Raw genomic sequence first — 18,171 nt, 5'->3', positions numbered from 1 at the left:
GCACCGAGCCTCCGTCCAGAGCAAATGTGCTTTGTTGCCTGAGAACCGGGTCCCATAAAAACCAGTGAAGGGAAAAGCAAAGCGGATTGCGTGTCCCAGGGCCTGTTACCTAATTTTTATTCACGTCGCTGTTAGATTCCCTTTAGCGCTGCCTGGTGTCCTGAGCACAAGCTTCTCTTTTTATGCCCGTCGTAAAGCTCTCTGATCTGCCACCACCTGATACGTGTGGGTGAGAGGAATACGGGAGTACTTGTGTGTACCTGTGCCAATAGACGCTTACCCAGGTTCTGGGGCTGTTCTTGTGAATGAGCGCTCCGGGATGTCGTGCCGGCATAAGAGACGAATTAATAGCCCTTGCGAGTGTTTGTAACATACAGAACCCGCATTCAGTTTGATTTAATACCTTTGTGCAATTTAAAATGTCATCCAAGAAGAGAGCCAAATGCCTAGAGCACCTGCCACAGCCTGCAGGGCTGGCTGACAGGTTCGCACCGGCTGACCCGCTCCGCGGCGCTCGGGAAAGATGAGCTGTGTCCTAATGAGCAGGTTATAAATATCCCCGAGTTATGTCATAGGTGGCGGCAGCGCTCGATGTGCAGGGGCCGGCGCGGAAGTGCCGCCCCGCTGGATGAGCCGCCGGCTTTCGGGGAGGACGAGCGGGGCCTGGATGTGTTGACCAGGGTGTTACCAGAGAATCGTTTGTCCCTGAGCGAGATGTGTCAGCAGACACGTGTCTGTGGGGCGGGCGGGGCAGCAAGAGGAGAGGTGTTCCGAGCACAGCCGGGCAGCTCAGGTCCCGTGTTCGGACAGTTGCTGGCAGAAGGGACCTTCGACCCTTGCTTCTCTGCAGGGCTGGGGGGGTGGGGAGGGGTGGATTGGTGGATTTATGGGGCGGTGATTTGTGGTCTCAAAGATGGGAAGGTTGCTTGGTGGAGCCCCTCACTTTTTCACACCTTTGATCTCCGTCTTGCCCCATAAAAGTTACACGTTACAAGAGGCCTTTCCGCACGTTGCATGCAGCACCTTGTGGATACTCCTCTTCCCCTTTTGCCAGCAAAGACAGATTCAGCGCCACTGAGCAGAGCAGGAAGACCCCAGAGCCGCTGTAGGGGTGCAGCTAGACTCTCGCACGATATCTTGCTTTGGGGGCCGGAGCGGGGGACCTCAGAACTGAGTTTCCAACTTTTGCTTTCTTGAGAAAATCTGGTTGTGGAAGCAGAAAAATCCATCAGCCCCAGGTCAGATTTTCCAGATTGGAACAAAGATGGACAGATGCATTCAGAATAATTGTTTGCTTAAAATCTGGCCAACAGCTTTTATGTAGACAAAATGCATGGAGCTATGTGTACAAAATATTGACTATGAATGCGCACCAGATGGAAACCCTGTCAACTCTGTGTGCACACAGGAACCTGACGAGAGGGGTCGGGAGATTCAGAGAGCTCCTCAGAGCGGTCGAAACGAGGACCACCCAAAACCTCCGGATGGTAAGTGTGATTAGCGATTCGACTGAGGAAGTGTGTTCTCTCTCTCTCTCATGTATATTATTTAGATATAGTTTACAGCCCTGGCTGGTGTGGCTCAGCGGATTGAGTGCTGGCCTGCAAACCAAAGGGTCGCTGGTTTGATTCCCAGTCAAGGCACATGCCTGGGTTGCAGGCCAGGTCCCCAGTAGGGGGCACACAAGAGGCAACCACACATTGATGTTTCCCTCTCCTTCTCCCTTCCCCTCTCTAAAAATAAATAAATAAGATCTTTATAAAAAAAGATATAGTTTAAATACCATGCAATTCACCCATATGCAGTCAGTGTTTTTTAGTTCATGTACCGGTTTGTTCAGCCATCACTAGCATTTAATTCAAAACATTGTGTCACCCCAGGAAGAAACTCCACACCCATTAGTAGTCAGTCTTCATTCCCCCCATACCCAGCCCCCAGCAATCACTGACCTACTTTCTGTCTCTATGGATTTGCCTGTTTGGGATGTTTCCTGTACATGGAATTAGACAATATGTGTTCCTTTTGTGACTGGCTTCCTTTACTTTGGATTATGTTTTTGAGGTTCATCCACATTGTAGCCTGTACCAGTATTTCTCTCACTTTTATTACTACCTAATAATATTCTGTTGTATGGATGTAACACATTTCACTTATCTATTCATTAGCTGGTGGACACTTGGGTTGTTCCACTTCTTGGCTGTTACGAATAATGCTGCCGTGACCATCCTTACACAAGCCCTTACGTGGATTCGTGCGTTCCCTGTTCCTGGGCATGCACCTGGGAGTGGAACCGCTGGGTCCTGCGGTAACTCTGCTTGTGACGTTTGGAGGGATCACCAGACGGTTTTCCACAGCGGCTGCACCGTTTTACATTCTCACCAGAAGTTATAAAGATGCAGTTTTTCTCATCCTCGACAGCATTTGTTATTGTCTGCCTTTTCAGCGGTAGCCATCCTAGTGGGTGTGAGGTCTGACCGTGGTTTTGATTTACCTTCCCCTGACGGCTGCTGATGCTGGGCATCTCTGCAGTTGCCTCTCAGTGGTGCTCTCTGTGGAAACATCAGAAATGAGTCCTGTGAGGGGGGTGGAACGTAAGCCCTCCCGGACGCCAGTGCGGATGAGTCATACACACCCAGACAGAGGAGAGCAGATCAGACCCTGGGCAGTGCCTCGCTGTCCAACTAATGGTGCTCACTGTGAGACTTAGGAGAGAAATATAAAATAAACTGGCCCAGTCAAATAATCTGGTTGATCATCAGCTTGGCTCTCCTGTTGAGCTGAGTTCTCCCTCTTCCCTTCTAAACCTTTCCCTTTCCCTTCTGGGGGGCGTTCCTTAACCACGTCTTCCTAGCTGGCCCTTCAGAGCACAGCCAGCGCGTGCGTGTGTGGGTGAAGGCCTGGTGCTGGCCGGGAGCAGGCAGAGCCACCTGTCACCGTTGATGCAGCCGCCCCATGGAAGACTGTAGTGTCTTTTGTCACTGGTGCCGTGGCCCTCCCTTTCTCATGGGTCCTTTGAGTGCTGTGGGACAGCATGCGGTTGGGCAAGGCAAGTGCTTGTCATGGAACATGAGGCTGTACCTGCCTTTTGGTGTGTCCAGAGTTTTAATTGCAGACGTATGACTCAGGGGGCCAGATGGCTGGGCCACAGGCTTTCCTGGAATATGGGGAGGGGTGGTGAGAGAAGATGGATTTCTCTCTCTCTCTCTCTCTCTCTCTCACACACACACACACACAGTTCACTTGTTCTTCAGTATTTATTTACATTTTAATGGATAACTTACATTATCCATTTTTGCAAAATATGGATAAAAATTGTTGCCCTTTTCCTCAAATTGATCTACTCCCAACATTCCGTACAACTTTTCAACTGCTCAGTAAGAACAGCGTCTTCCAAGCTTTGGAAGCACAATGTAAGTAACTGATGGTACGAGGTCTGTCCCGAAAAAGTCCAGCCACTGTTAATATAACGAGTGACAGTCTGCATGCCATCTGTGTAACCTGGCAGCTGAGGAAAGCGGACTGGAATGCACACGCATGAACAATGACAACCTCACTGTACTAGTCAGTGGGGACAGTAGACACCACCGAGTGAGCATGTGTACTGTGTGGCTGTCGCATTCAAAATGACTGAGCCTAGACACCACTGAGTGGGCATGTGTACTGTGTGGCTGTCGCATTCAAAATGACTGAGCCTAGACACCACTGAGTGGGCATGTGTACTGTGTGGCTGTCGCATTCAAAATGACTGAGTGAGTAGAGCAATGAATCTGCATTACATTTTGCATTAAGCTTGAACATTCCTCCATGGAAACTATTCAAATGATTCAGAAGGCCGCAGCTATGGGCAGTTGGTGATTGGCAGTTTCATCAGACAATGTGCCTGCTCACGCATCACGTCTCGTGCAGAGTTTTTTGACAAAGCATCAAATCACCTGGGTGACTCAGCCTCCCTACAGCCCAGATTTGGCACCCTGTGACTTCCAGCTTTTCCCAAAACTAAAATCACCTTTGAAAGGGAAGAGATTTTAGACCATTGATGAGATTCAGGAAAATACAGTGGGGCAGCTGATGGTGACTGGGAGAACTGTGTGAGGTCCCAAGGGGCCTACTTTGAAGGGAACTGAGGCATCATTGTCCTGTGTGCAATGTTTCTTGTATCTTGTGTCTTCTTCAGGGAATGTCTCTGTTTTTCACAGAGCATGGCTGGATACCTTCCGGACAGACCTCGTACTGGCCAAATGTTCTTATAATTATCTTAAAAGCAGATTGAAAAAGCCAGGCTTTCAAAATTGCTTAAGTACGGATCACTTGTTCATACTGTTGACGCTCAGAAACATGTACTGATTCATTAAGGAAATGGATGCTTTTTCCCATGAAAAGGAAGGAGTGTGTTGAGTTCACTGCAGGGGCCTGCCTACTGCTGTCTTCAGTGTCATTTTCTAGAAGTGGAGAGTATCTCTCGTGGTAAGGTTTATGGTTTTTAAATCAACGTATTTGCACTTGTGAAAATCCTGTAAGGTGGGATTCTGAATAGATACACATTAGGAGGGAAGACAGGTTTCTTTGACATTTTCTTTTTTCTGAGAATTGGAGTGAAGAGGCTCCTTCGGTCCGGGTGGCCTGGGGCCGCCCCGGACCTTCTCGGCTGGTGCCTGGCTGGTGTCACTGTGGGGGCCGCAGACCTTTGATCTGGGGGGCGGTCCTCACCTGACCTAAGTTACACTGTTTTTAGTCCTTTGAGTGCTCAACACCTACAGTATGGGGCAAACGTAGGTTTACAGTTGTGTGTATAGAAAATGATAAGTAGTTCATCAGTGATTACACAAGAATAAACTGTGTTTCGGGTACTCACAACTGCAGACCTACTTTTGTGCCCCATCCCTGCCCCCAACACACACATCCCTGTGCCTGATTCAGAAAGGGCAGCCGGGGCGTTCTGGGGCACCACTGGGGGACCTGATGTCGTTCCCACGGCGATCCTCTGCCCACCCGCGCTGAGAAGCACTTTCCGGGTCTTATTTACAGGGCTCTTGGCTCCCCCTGGGTACCAGAAAGCTTCTCCAGCGAGCGCCATCCCTCAGACGGTGTTTTCGTCGTCTTACTCACCACATGATTCTTTTTAAATTGGCCAATAATTGCAAATTTGTGATACTCTTACGCAATGGAAAAGCTGCTTTGTCAAACTCAGTCTGGTGTGAGCCTGGGCAGAGAAGGGTTTAAAAGTACACCCAGAGCAGCCTCTCACTCCTGGGTAAATGCTCCAAAGAACTGGAAGCAGGCGTTCAAACAAAAACTTGGGCGTGCATGGTCACGGCCGCACTATTCGCAGCAGCCAGAAGATGGACACAGTCAAATGTCCGTCAGCCGGTGGCCGGATAAGCAGAATGTGGCACACCTGTGCAACGGGCGGCATTTGGCCACAACGAGGAGGTAGGTGCTGACACCTGCTGCAGTGTGGATGCTCCTCGGAAACACAAGGCCACACAGTGTATGGTTCCGTTTACAGGAAGAGACCCCAGACAGACAGAGCTACAGAGACACACAGATAGCAGGGTAGTTGTTCCCAGGGTCTGGAAGGGCGAGCCGTGGGCAGTGACCACGTAAGAGGGGTTGGGGCTTCCCTTGGGGATGGTGCACGTGTTCTGGAACTAGACAGCGCTGACGATTGCTCACCGAGTGAATGTGCTAGATGCTGTAGGTGTGTACACTTTACATGGTGAGAGCAGTGGACTTTGTGTCGGGTGAATTTCACTCCAGTTTAAGATGCGTACAAAAAGTGTGTTTCATGACCAAGTTTGTGCATAAAATCTTGAGTCTTCTTTCGGGCCCCCTTTGCTCCTTTCTTTCCTTTAATTCTAGATTCATTTAATAGTTACCAGCAGTTTTGAAGCATTTAAACTGCCATCTAAATGAAACCTTAGTGTAAAAATTAAAAGGTACGTCAGCTACTGGTGATCTTGCCGATAATTTCTCCTATTTAATCTTCCTTCCTGAACCTCATTTCAGCTTTCAACGAATGCAAGCAAGCATCCTGTGTAACGGGTGGGGTGCTGATGAGGCGATGCCTTTGTGACGTGCATGCGCTCACATCAAAGCCTCATTTGAGGAGTCTCTCTGGAAGGTTAATGCCCTGGGGGGAAATTATTTCATCGATCACGTGCTGTCTGCTAATGGACACACACACCAACTGTGCAGGGCAGACATTTTTATAATTTTAGAATCCCTCCATATCCAGAAAATGAAGGTCCTCATTCAGGTTTTCACCTTTAACATTTTTCCCTTGAACATTTTTTTCCCCTCAGCTATCGTGAGTGGAGGTAATTTCTGCCCGTTGACGCTTGCAGCAGAAGTCATTAGCTTCTATGACTGCAGTGAGATCGAAATGGAGCTCTAACGGAAGGTTTAGGAAAACAATCCAGGACTCGTTTAGGTCCTGGAAATTGTGTTCTTATGAGATCTTTACAGATGGCTCAGTCGGGGATGATAGGAGTGATTTAATTTCACATTTTTATAGACAGTTAAAGCTGATGGGTCTTACTGGAGAACAATCAAGAAAATTTGCCTTTACACAGAGAATCTCAGGAACCACTAAGCTAGTGATTGGGTTGTTTTAAGAGATCTCGCTTGGATGAGAGATCTCACTTGGATGAAAGGCTAGCGAAGTTCTCTTCTGGAGCGTATTTGTTTAAAAAGGCTCCTTTGCAGGGAAGAACAGCCCTCTCACCAGGGGGGACCTGCTGGTTGAAGTCTTCTGCCGCCTCTGGACGATGCGGGGTGGCCATGGCCACCTGAGGTGCAGGTGCAGGGTTCTGCTTTCATGGGGGATCCTTCCTTCCTTCCTTCCTTCCTTCCTTCCTTCATTCCTTCCTTCCTTCCTTCCTCTCTCTCTCTTTTTCCCTCCCTTCCTCCTTTCTTTCTTTCTTTCTTCCTTCCTTTCCTTCCCTTCCCTTCTTTCCCTTCCTTCCCTCCCTCCCTCCCTCCCCCTTTCTTTCTTTCTTTCTTTCTTTCTTTCTTCTTTCTTTCTTTCTTTCTTTCTTTCTTTCTTTCTTTCTTTCTTTCTTTCTTTCTCCCCTTCTTTCCTTTCCCCTCCCTTCCTTCCTTCCTCCCTTCCTTCCTTTCTTCCTTCTCTTTTTGTTTTACCTTTCCTCTTTTTGTCACTGGAAATGCACTGACATGCATCAACCCACAGAATACTTCTTGATGGATGCCACACACCCCTCCCCCAGGCATCACACACGGGCCAGTCCCAGGCAGTGGGGTTATAGTGTTTGGAGAAGCACAGGAGCCTGCATCTAACTCAGGGGAAAAGCGGTGCCCGTCCAGCTCTGAAACAAGGTCTTCTTTCCTGGCTGGCGTAGCTCAGTGGATTGAGCTCAGGCTGCGAACCAAAGTGTCGCAGGTTTGATTCCTGGTCAGGGCACATGCCTGGGTTGCAGGCCATGGCCCCCAGCAACCGCCCATTGATGTTTCTCTCTCTCTCTCTCTTCTCCCTCCCTTCCCTCTCTACAAATAAATAAATAAAAATCTTTAAAAAAAAAAGGTCTTTCTGGATCAGCAGCCACACTCCCCACTTGGCCTTCTGTGCTGCACAAGGCCCAGGGTCCCCGAGAACAGGGCTCCCGGGTGCCGAGTCCCAGAGTGGGGCCGTGTAGGACGGTGCCCGTGGCACTCCAAGAAGGAAGGTGTCCTAAAGCTACACTGGACATCATCTTATCATCAGCGAAGAGGTTTTCCTCAGGGATTACATCACCTAGGTTGAGTCCTGGCTTTTTGGGGGGCCAAGTTTGGGCTTTAGCAGACATCATTTGGGAGGTGATGAAAGTATTTGCAGCTCACCTGTTATTTATAAGGGCTTCTGGAAAAGAGCTGAATTCAAGTTTCGGTTGTTTCGGGTGTCAACACGTTTAGTGTTCCGGAGTGCAACCGAGGACGGTGACATCTGAAGGGCACGAACTTGTGTTTTTAAAATCGTTCATGTCTTAGTGTATCACGTCTTTTTTCTTTTTTGCCATCAACTGATATAATTTCATCCAAAAAATCTAACTGTGAGTCTTGGCAGCACGCAGAACACAAAGTGACGACTGAGAAACCCTCATCAGGTGAGTGCGTGGGTGAATGAGCGAGTGAACGGACGAGGCGGCCCCGCTCACGGCTGTGCCTTTGCCCCCACCCTGTGCCCCCAGACCATCGCGAGGCAGCTGGCGGAGATCCTGCTGCGGGGCATGTGCGAGCAGAGCTACTGGAACCCCCTGGAGGACCCGCCGTGCCAGTCGCCTCTGGACGACCCTCTCCGGAAGGGAGCGAACTCGAAAACCTACACCCTCACTCGGAAAGCCCGCGTCTACTCAGGAGAGAAGTATGAGAGTCGCTATCCTCATCTATAGGGGTCAGGGGGTGGGAGGGGAACTTGGGGAAAATTCAAGGACGAGTGGAAGTTCAAGGGAAGGTTCTGTTTTCCCCTGAAAGAAAACCAGAGGAACAACCTCATTTACCAACTTAGGAGAGGTACCTCGTCACTTCTCACGCTTCCAGTAAGAATCTGTGCCCTGGGGGGTGGGCCGTTGGGAGTAGGAAAAGGCTCTCATCTCAGCCGTCGCTATTGGCCTTCGGGATTCTCAGCCCATTTACGAGAAGAGCCGCAGCCTTATAGTAATACAGCAGCCAGTGGCAAAGCTCTTTGTAAGCCAGAGTGCACCTTTTTTCTTTCCTTCAATTCCCTGGTCCTTTTCCTTAAAAAAAAAAAAATTGTTTTAACTCAATTAGCTATAGGAGAGAGGATTAAATAATGTGCAAGTGTTTGGAAGGCGATGTCTCTTTAGAACTCCTTGGTTATTTTCGGCTTTAAATCCGGGACTCGATTAGCTGTGAGGAAAACAGACCAAGGTGGTCTCGGTAGGGGTCTTCCCAGTACATCACCTGCAAAGAGAGATTCGCTCTGCTTCTTTCATTCCGACCTGGAAGCCTTTTAGTTCGTTTCCTCCCCTAACGGCCCTACTGGGAGCTCCAGGACAGTGCTGACTAGAAGTGACAAGAGCGGACATCCTCGGGCTGTACCCGATCCTGGGGAGGGCAGAGCAGCCGGTCTCTCTCCGCAAAGTGGGATACTGGCTGTGGGTTTTCCTAGACGTCATTTGTCAGGGGGAGAGAGGTCCCTGCTATTACTGGTCTCAGTATTTTTTTTTATCATGAAAGGGTGTTTAAGTTCATCAAGGGCCTTTTCTGCATCTACTGAGATACTCGTGTGGGTTTTGTCCTTTATTCTCTTGATGTGATGTATTAAATTAACTGATGTTCTGAGGTTAAGCCCACCTTGCGTTTTCAGGTGAATCCCACTTGTTGTGGTACATACTCTTTTTTTTATGTGAAGCCAGGCTTGACCTGCTAATATTGTTGAGGACTTTCGCATCAATGTTCACAAAATACATTGCTCTGTAGTTTTCTTGCGAGGTCTTTGTCTAGTTTGGGTATTAGGGTAACACTGGCCTCACAGAATGAGTTGGGGAATATTCCTTTGCCTTCTGCTTTTTGAAAGAGTTTGTGGAGAATTGATATTATTTGTTTTTAAAATGTGGTGGAGTTCACCAGTGAAGCTGTCTGCTCCTGCACTTTGGTTCATGGGAAGATTTTTCCTTACTTCTTTAACCTCTTTACTTGTTATAGGTCTATTCAGACTTTCTATTTCTTCTTGAGTCAGTTCTGGGAGTTTTTCTCTTTCTAGAACTTTGCTCATTTCATCTAAATTATCTAATTTGCTGGTGTACAATTATGCACAGTATTGCCTTATAATTTTTTCTATTTCTGTAATGTTGGTGCAGTCAAGTCCTCTCTTGCATTCCTCATTTCATAATTTGAGTCTCCTCTCTCTTTCTGGGTCTTTATAGCTAAGAACTTCTGTCAAATTTTATTGCTCTTTTTGAAGAACCAACTTTTGGTTCTGTTGATTTTCTTTTTTGTGTATCTACTCTCTATTTCATTACGTTCCTTTATCACCGTCAATTTTTAACTTTCTAGTTTTACATGTTCACAATCCTACTTCTGGCTTACTAGTAAAGAGAGAAAACCTGTTGGGTTATACCTGGCTTGGGGCTCCAATATACCCCAGGAAGGACTATCTGATCACTCAGTTCTCTCTGACAAAAACAAACAAACAAACAAATAACCATTGTCACCAATCCAATCGAGTACAAAGCAGACCTGAGGGGGCAGGGCCCTTCCAGCTGCAGCACACCACAAGGACCACCCAGGAGAATCGGTGACAATAGAGTACAACTAAAAGGCACGCTCTCCCAGGAAGTCCCACTCCCTGTCACCGGTGTCTGGAGGTGAACCGGAAACAGGATGCTCATTCTCTCCCCATCTTGGATTTTGAAAAGAAATGAAATGTTGGCCATTCTAGAGAGAAAAGAGGGGAGGAGTCACATGCCGTGGATCTCTGTACTTCCTTTCTGCCAAGTCTTTCTGTGAAAAGTGTTATGGACTTCTGTTCCCTTATTTTTTTAAGTAAGCTTTTCATGGACACGTACATTGAGGAAAAACACACAAATCAAAAGTATAAAAGATGACACTGGTAGTCAGGATGCTCACAGAAATTGCCGTGTGTGGATGCAAAATAGAGGAAGAAGTGAAGGCTGTGCAAAGTGAAATAAGGCAAAATATACAGGGAACCAACAGTGAAGGGAAGGAAACCAGGACTCAAATCAGTGATTTGGAGCAGAAGGAAGAAGTAAACATTCAACCAGAACAGAATGAAGAAACAAGAATTCAAAAAAATGAGGAGAGGCTTAGGAACCTCCAGAATAACTTTAAATGTTCCAACATCCAAATCACAGGGGTGCCAGAAGGAGAGGAAAAAAGAGCAAGAAATTGAAAACTTATCTGAAAATATAATAAAGGAGAACTGCCCCAATCTAACAAAGGAAGTAGATTTCCAGGAAGTCCAGGAAGCCCAGAGAGTTCCAAAGAAGTTGGACCCAAGGAACCACACACCAAGGCACATCATAATTACATTACCCAAGATTAAAGATAAGGAGAGAATCTTAAAAGCAGCAAGAGGAAAGGAGAGAGTTACCTACAAAGGAGTGCCTATGAGACTATCAGCTGATTTCTCAAAAGAAACCTTCCAGACAAGAAGGGGCTGGAAAGAAGTATTCAAAGTCATGAAAGGCGAGGACCTACATTCAAGATTACTCTATCCAGCAAAGCTATCATGTAGAATGGAAGGGCAGATAAAGTGCTTCCCAGATAAGGTCAAGTTAAAAGAATTCATCATCACCAAGCCCTCATTATATGAAATATTAAAGAGACTTATCTAAGAAAAAGAAGATGATAAAACATATGAACAGTAAAATGACAACAAACTCACAACTATCAGCAACAGAACCTAAAAAAAAACAACCAAAAATAAAAATGAACTAAGCAAACAACTAGAACAGGAACAGATTCACAGAAATGGAGACCACATGGACGGTCATCAGTGGGGAGGGGAGGGGAGGGGGGAGAATGGGGGAAAAGGTACAGAGAGTAAGAACCATAGATGGTGGGTACAGAATAGACGGGGAGGTTAAAAATAGTATGGGGAATGGAGAAGCCAAAGAACTTATATGTACAACCCATGGACATGACCTAAGGTGGGGTTGGGGAAGACTGGTGGGAGGGGAATAAAAGGAAGAAAAAAAATGGGACAGCTATAATAGCATAATCAATAAATTACTTTTAAAAAGTATAAAATACAATGAAGTTTCACCACGTGAACCCACGCATGGGATTAGCATTCGGATCAAGAAGTAGACGTCGCCTGAACCCCAAGAGCCCTCTCGGCGCCCTCTCCCGACGCCCACCCCCGCCCACCCCCGCCCAACAGAGGCCTGGCCCTGACTGCCAGCACGATGGTTAACTGGCCCACTTTTGACATTTGTAGAAGCGGAATCATACGTTAACAACTTTTGCTTCACTCCTTTTGTCTAACATGTTTGAGAGATTCGCCTACATTTTTGCAGGCAGTAAGAGTCTGTTTTCATCGCTGCATAGTATTCCATCGCAGGAATACAGTCCAGCGTGTTGCCCTAGTGGACATGCGATGGGTATTCGAGTTGTTTCTCACGTGGTGCCAGCAGGAACAGTGCTGTGAGCATCCGCACACGTGTGTTGGTGCACACGCACGTGCGTGTCCATCAGGCATGTTTCCCTTTCCTTGTCTTCCTCCTCGTAAAAAGCATGTAAGGTGGCTTAGGTCACAAAAGGCATGTTTGCCTTCAAAATCAGCACAGAGTAAAGACTGTGATTAAAAGCCACTCTCGTGCCAGGAAGTGCATGATGAGAAGATTTATTGAAAGCCAGCAGCGCTAAACGTTCTGTGGGCCGAGGAGGAGGAAGTGATGGTTGTGGGGCGCTAACTCTGGGTGTGAACCTCCCGGTCGCCGGGGCAGCGGTCTGGGGTGGAACAAAGACACTGTGCAGAGTGCAGAGATGCGGGACGACAGGTCAGGAGAGCTCTGTGACGGCGGAGCAAAGCTGGGTGCGTGACCAGCTGTGCCTCGGTGGCCGCTCTCTGCTCAGCTCCAGCGCGCACAGCCCAGCTGCGTGCGTGTCCTCGTGGGGAAGCCTGTCCCCTCGGCCAGAGCATGGAAGCCCCTGTGCAAGGCGGAGAGCTCTGTGGGATTCGCCCAGTCCAGCCACGGCACAGCTCAGCAGACGGGGGCCGATCTAAGCGAAGGGCCTTTTCCCCTCTGTCTTGGGCGGATTGCGACCACATGTGAAGACAAACAAGGGGGAGAGTTATGTACAGGCCTGGGTCATCTTCAGATTGGACCAGCCGACCCCTCATAGTCCAGAGGCACTCTCAGCGCTCAATTCGAACCCTCCTCTTCTCTCAGAACCCTCGTCCTTCCCCACAGACCCGGGTCTGGCAGGCAGGTTTTCTGCCTGCGCGTGTTTAACAAACAGTGCGACTAGGGGAAGGGCTGGGCCCGCAGCCTTCGTCGGCACTGATCCTTCAGCTCCCATCTGGCCGGCCGTGGGTCAGAAACTGCACTTCTCCGGGAATCCCCTAGTGGTGGCCTAGCCAGGCTCATTGAACCGATAAAGGCACCATCACGGGCCTTGGAGCTGATGTTGTCATTATTTACAAGTGGACTTTCCTGTGGGTGAGAGGTGCTCAAGGCCCTCCTCACGCCTAGGCAGAGTCTGCTTTGACTCCTGGATGGTGCCCTTGACCTTAGGACATCCAGCCGGTGATTAGCTGTACAATAGCTGAAGGTGACAGAGAGATGAAATGCAGGTTGGGAAAAGTGGGATTGATTTCGTTTGTACTATTGCTTCCACCACCTACAGTGACGTTCTCACGTGTCAGGAAGGAATTTAAGAAAGGGCCGTTATTATCTGAGAGCCTCAGCAAGATCAGGGTTGCTGTTTATGAATGACGGTCCTTGCCCCGGCTCCCTGTGTCTCCTGTAGAATCAGAAAACGTGCTGGTCAACCCATCCAGAGTATGAAAAGGAGCACCTTCCCCGGAGCTCAGCCCGCGAGTTGGCCCCGTGGCCGGGATGGGACTGTAGCCCTCCCTTCCTGCATCCTGTGCTGCCGCCGCCTCCGCCAGCCCCCAGTCTCACTCACAGGAGCTTGTCCTCGCTGCCCGCTGGTCCCCGTCTTCTCCCCGTCCCTTTGCCTCCCCACCCCCGCCCCCCACCCTTTACTCGGCTTCCTCTGGGTCAGGGACCCAGTTTTCCAGCCCCACAAGGCTGAGGGCTGAGCGCCCTGGGACCTTGCCTGAGTGCTTGGGCCCCATGCGGGGAACGTCACAAAAGGGAAGTCCCCAACAATTCCGACTTTGAGCCCTGAGCTCCCTACTCCCCTGAGTAGGGAAGAGGGAAGGAATGGCCAGAAATGGGTCCAGAGAATCAGTGATTACTGAGGGGGGCATGCCAGTGTGTAGTTTTTTCAGGCATGTCTCTTAAAACGACCCCTTCTCCTCCCCACCCGCACCTCCCCCTGCCAGCCCCGAGAGCTCCGCAGAGCTCCTGAGTCTCCTCTTGCCTGGGAGGGAAGAGGAAGTGGAGTTAAAAATCAATGTGCTACCAGCTAGCAGCTCTGGTGAAAATAACACAGGCTTGCACTGAAGCAGTCTGGATGGCACTGATGGAACTGGGAGATTATCCATGGACTGAATTGGCTTGTGTTAAATCCCAGTGAACATGGGCTGGCGCTTGTGCGCGCGTGCTCTCTCTCTCTCTCTCTCTCTCTCTCTATCTCTCTTCAATTAGTCTGGACCATGCGGGTCTGGCTAGCCATGAAAAACATGGTTAATGGTCCTGTTTTCTTGTAAGGTCCCAATTGCATGTACACACAAGCCAGGATATTGGGAAATGATGGCTGGGTGGGCGCACACACACACACACACATACATGCACCATTGATTCAAAGCCCGTAGGCTCTGTTTGTGAATTTAAGGGGAAAGAAGGGTCCCATCTTCTCCAAACCAGATCCGCTGAGGCTGCCTCTTTAAGGAAGTTGCTGCTGATTCCAGAGTCTCACTCCTCTAGTACAGGCCAGCCTTCTCCTAAAGCTGTAGCCCTTGGAGAGCAGCAGGAAGGATTCCACAGGCGGTGTCCTTTCCTCCTGGGAAGTCACAGAGTTGTCGAGGGAGCACCAGGCACTGGGCTTTTCCGTCTTGCTTTTCATGGTCCTTCGATACAACGTCACAGTTGCCAGCACTTCAAAGACAGCAAGTATTTATAATAATTTGGAAAACCTTTTTTTTTTTGCCATTTTGGGGAGAAATCGTTTCCTCTCTTGAATGGAGTGATTGCAGTATTACCGCTGGGAAGGTGTAAATTCAGTCTTTACGTAGCCCTCTCCGAAACGTCCAGGAGGCTCCTGTGAGCAGGTTTGTTTTCATCGCACTCCTGTCCCACAGCATGAGACAGGGTTGAGTTTGGCCCAACTGGTGAAAACGCAACTCGACTCAAAGGATTCTGCAGCTTCGGAACAGGGAAAAATCACTGTGTTTTTAAAATGCTTAAAGCATATAGAGAATGACTATCTGGGTTGTGTTTAGTTTTTATTGTCCTCTAAGCCTGAGCGACACTGAGCTTAAAAAAAAGATCCAAAATGGTAGAATTCAGCCAAATTCCGTCAAATTGATGAGTAAGACAAAGAGCTCTTGCTACCCGGAAGAAACGTGCAGTCAAGGAAGACAGCGCTGGACACTCTGACGGCATTCTAGAAACTCCTCAAACTCTGAAACCGCTTCCCCTCTCTCATCTGAAGCACGAGGGGAGCCGTGCCAGTCAACAAGAAAGAAGTAAGAAGAGTCCTGTTGGCCGAAACGCCTGAGCTGTCCCCCGCCACAGCAGGTGTAGGGGAAGCTGGTGTTGAGATAGCGTCAGCTAATAGCAGTCTGCGTCTCTGCCTCTGTCATGAGCATGCGTGTCATTTGGGCTTTTAAATTGGTTTTCACAGTTGCACTTCACTCTGTTGCCTGGTATTAGGGTGCACAGTCAGAATGTATACATTCTACAGAGTCCCGTAGAAATAAGCCAGCTCATTTAAGTGTTTAGGCCACAGGCTACTTCTCATGGGCTGCACAGGAAAACCGTGAAGCTTGTAGCGTTTTGTTCAGCTCACAGTCAAGTGCTTTGTGTCGTTTTGAAATTGCCGTATATCAAAGTCGATTTTCTTTGTACAGCATTTTTTGTCCTCAAGAAAATACTGAAGAAGCCCTGTTACTACTGCTGATTAGTGAATCTATGGTGAGTAGATGCGTTTTTCCTCCTTCTTTCCCCTGTTGCTGTGGTCCCTTTTCTATGTGGCTGCTCCATGGGTCTAACGGCTCTTTCCCTTGGGAGGAAGATAGGGGGCTCCCCAGGTGGGAAAAAACAGTAGGGGTTTAAAAGGAGGGGTGTTTCTCAATTCTTGGACTGGGTAGCATATTCCTGGGTCACCCTGGAGCCGGGACAAGCTTCTCTTCCCTTAGCAGTCAGCAGGCACCTGAGTTTACTCCTTTATCCACCAAGCATTGCTGGACCACTAACACAGGTATGTGCCGTAGGTAAACTACAGCCACAGTGGCCACCAAGGGACCTCACAAGGGGGAAGAGGCCCCCATGTGGTACCCTTCACAAGCCTTCTCGATCTGCCTTGGTGGGAGGGAAGGAAAGGCTCGGGAGAAGTCACCTGTGTGCCTGCACCTGTGGTGTGTGTGGCAGGAGCCAGATGGCATCACCCCGACCTCGTACGCAGGTCCCTTTGCCGAGCCCGCGCCTACTCCCCAGGCATTGCCCAGCCCGGGCTGCGTGGGTTCACGGTTACCTGGCTCTGCTCCTGGGAGGGCGATTTTGCTGGGCCACTGCATTCCTCTAAAATGTTTTCTTCGTGTTCGGCCAGGATATCAGATTTAGGTCTGGAAACCCAGCATTTAATGGGCTTCTACTCTGCGTATCATTAGGTGTGACGGCCCTGCCTTGAAACCCTCAGGAGTGACACGTGTTACAGTGGCTCATACCCTGGCAGGTCAGCACGTGGCTCGGACGTGTGGGTGGCGCAGGAGGCTGGGACCTGCAAGGACCTAGAGGCCCTCTCGTCCATTCACGCGTTTTTCACACGAGGAGCCTGAGGCCCCACCGGCAGGCACAGCGGGTTCGTCTCGTGCGGTGGTCTCCCTGGCAGATCGTACGGTCCCCTCCCACGTCTCCCGCCGCACCCGGCAGGGAGGAGGACAGAGGAGGAGAAAAAGGAACCCTAAGAGAAGCCTGTCCCTTCTCGCCCCAGCACACAGTTTCAATGGGGGCCTGAAACACCCTTGGGTGAGAGAGACTTGGAAACGGAGCGGGAGAAGAGCGCGCGGGTGCCGGGTGCTGAGTGGGGGCGGGGTGGGCGAGCTCGGCCTGGCCCGGAGCTGTTTACCGGGACAGGGCTGCTTGAGTTACCACTGCTTTCACTCGGAAGCCCTTTGACGTCACTGGCCTTCCCTCCTCCGAAGGAAACAGGTCGCCCCGTGGGCTCATCTTTCCCTGACTGTCAGCTGGTCGCTTAGCACGGTGTCACTTACATTCTCGGTGCTACTTACATTCTCGGTGCTGCCTGGCGTGCCGGGGAAGGCGTGCATGCGTGCGTGCGTGCGAGCCGGCTGGCACCGGTGCTCAGCGACTCCTCCATCCCTCTGAGCGGGCCCCGCTGTGCTTGGTCAGCAGGGCTCCGCTGGGACAGCTCCCGGCGGCCTCCCCGGCCTCCCCGCCAACCTTCCCACGCGCACCGTGAACCCCTCACAACTCGGCAGTCACGTTCCCTCTGGGCGAGCCTGGCTGGTTATGTTGTGAAAGTTCTGGAAGCGTGGTGACCACGCATCTCAGATTCCTCAGACAGTGGCCTGAAGATACTGAGTTCCGTCGTCAGGGCATGTGATCCCGTCTGGAGTTTGGAAACCTTGGCCCCTTCTCTGAGCTGCAGTGTCGTGGTCACGGTGGCCTCACCTCTCCTGCCCCTGCACTGCAGCGACGGGAACTCACAGGGCCCCGAGTTGAGATCCCTGTGAGACGGGCAGACTCGGCCCATCTGTGGGATTTAGTTTCCAGCAGAACCTCGTCACGGGCTGGTGAAGTCCAGTGACATCAGGCAGTGGGAGGGACGAGCTTCCCACCAGCATGACTGCGCTTGGTCTGTAAACCGCCCCCTGATCGTGTGGGTGGAAACCTGCGTTAGGCTGCCTTCGGGAGCCTTTACTCCTGCTCCTTGACTCGGTGATTGATTTTTCCATTTTCAGACAGAGGAAGGAGATGCTCAGCTGGTGTTTGGGAGAACCGCACTCTTTGCTGGTTCTGGTGTTAACTTAGGAGTGTGAATGTGTCCAGTCTCGCCACCTACGAGAGCTCATTGGGAGTTGTCCTGCCTTCTCAAGTCACACGAGGCTTCCCTGGGAGAAAGGCGCTCACAAAACCCCATTTGCACAGCCAGCACTGGCACTGTGCTCTGGGACGTTTATTATTTGTGGATCCCTTTGAGGTTCTACCGTGAACCTTTTTAATCAGAAGGTTCCCATAGACTTTCTCTAAATATGAAAAGAAATACGTTCGGCATCACTTGAACATTTCTTTTAAATACTATTTTGTTCTGTATACTTCTCTTCTAGACATCGGTCTCAGCGTGGAACATTTACAGCAAATAAATAAACAGAGAGCA

General features: G+C 49.7%; 1 protein-coding gene across 8 annotated transcripts in view; it reads left to right on the top strand.

The window, feature by feature from the left end:
• Nucleotides 1-18,171, top strand: part of TTC7B (tetratricopeptide repeat domain 7B) — a 215,640-nt gene that overhangs the window by 82,840 nt on the left and 114,629 nt on the right. For all 8 annotated transcript variants that reach the window (XM_036013158.1, XM_036013163.1, XM_036013151.1 and 5 more), the window contains 3 exons: nt 1,409-1,487; nt 8,184-8,356; nt 15,683-15,746. In XM_036013158.1, coding sequence (XP_035869051.1) covers nt 1,409-1,487; nt 8,184-8,356; nt 15,683-15,746 — 316 coding nt within the window. The remainder of the gene's footprint in view (nt 1-1,408; nt 1,488-8,183; nt 8,357-15,682; nt 15,747-18,171) is intronic.

This window comes from Phyllostomus discolor, chromosome 1 (assembly GCF_004126475.2).
Source record: "Phyllostomus discolor isolate MPI-MPIP mPhyDis1 chromosome 1, mPhyDis1.pri.v3, whole genome shotgun sequence".
Lineage (NCBI taxonomy): Eukaryota > Metazoa > Chordata > Mammalia > Chiroptera > Phyllostomidae > Phyllostomus > Phyllostomus discolor.
Note: the sequence above shows the minus strand (reverse complement) of the source record. Positions and strands in the feature narration are given on the sequence as shown.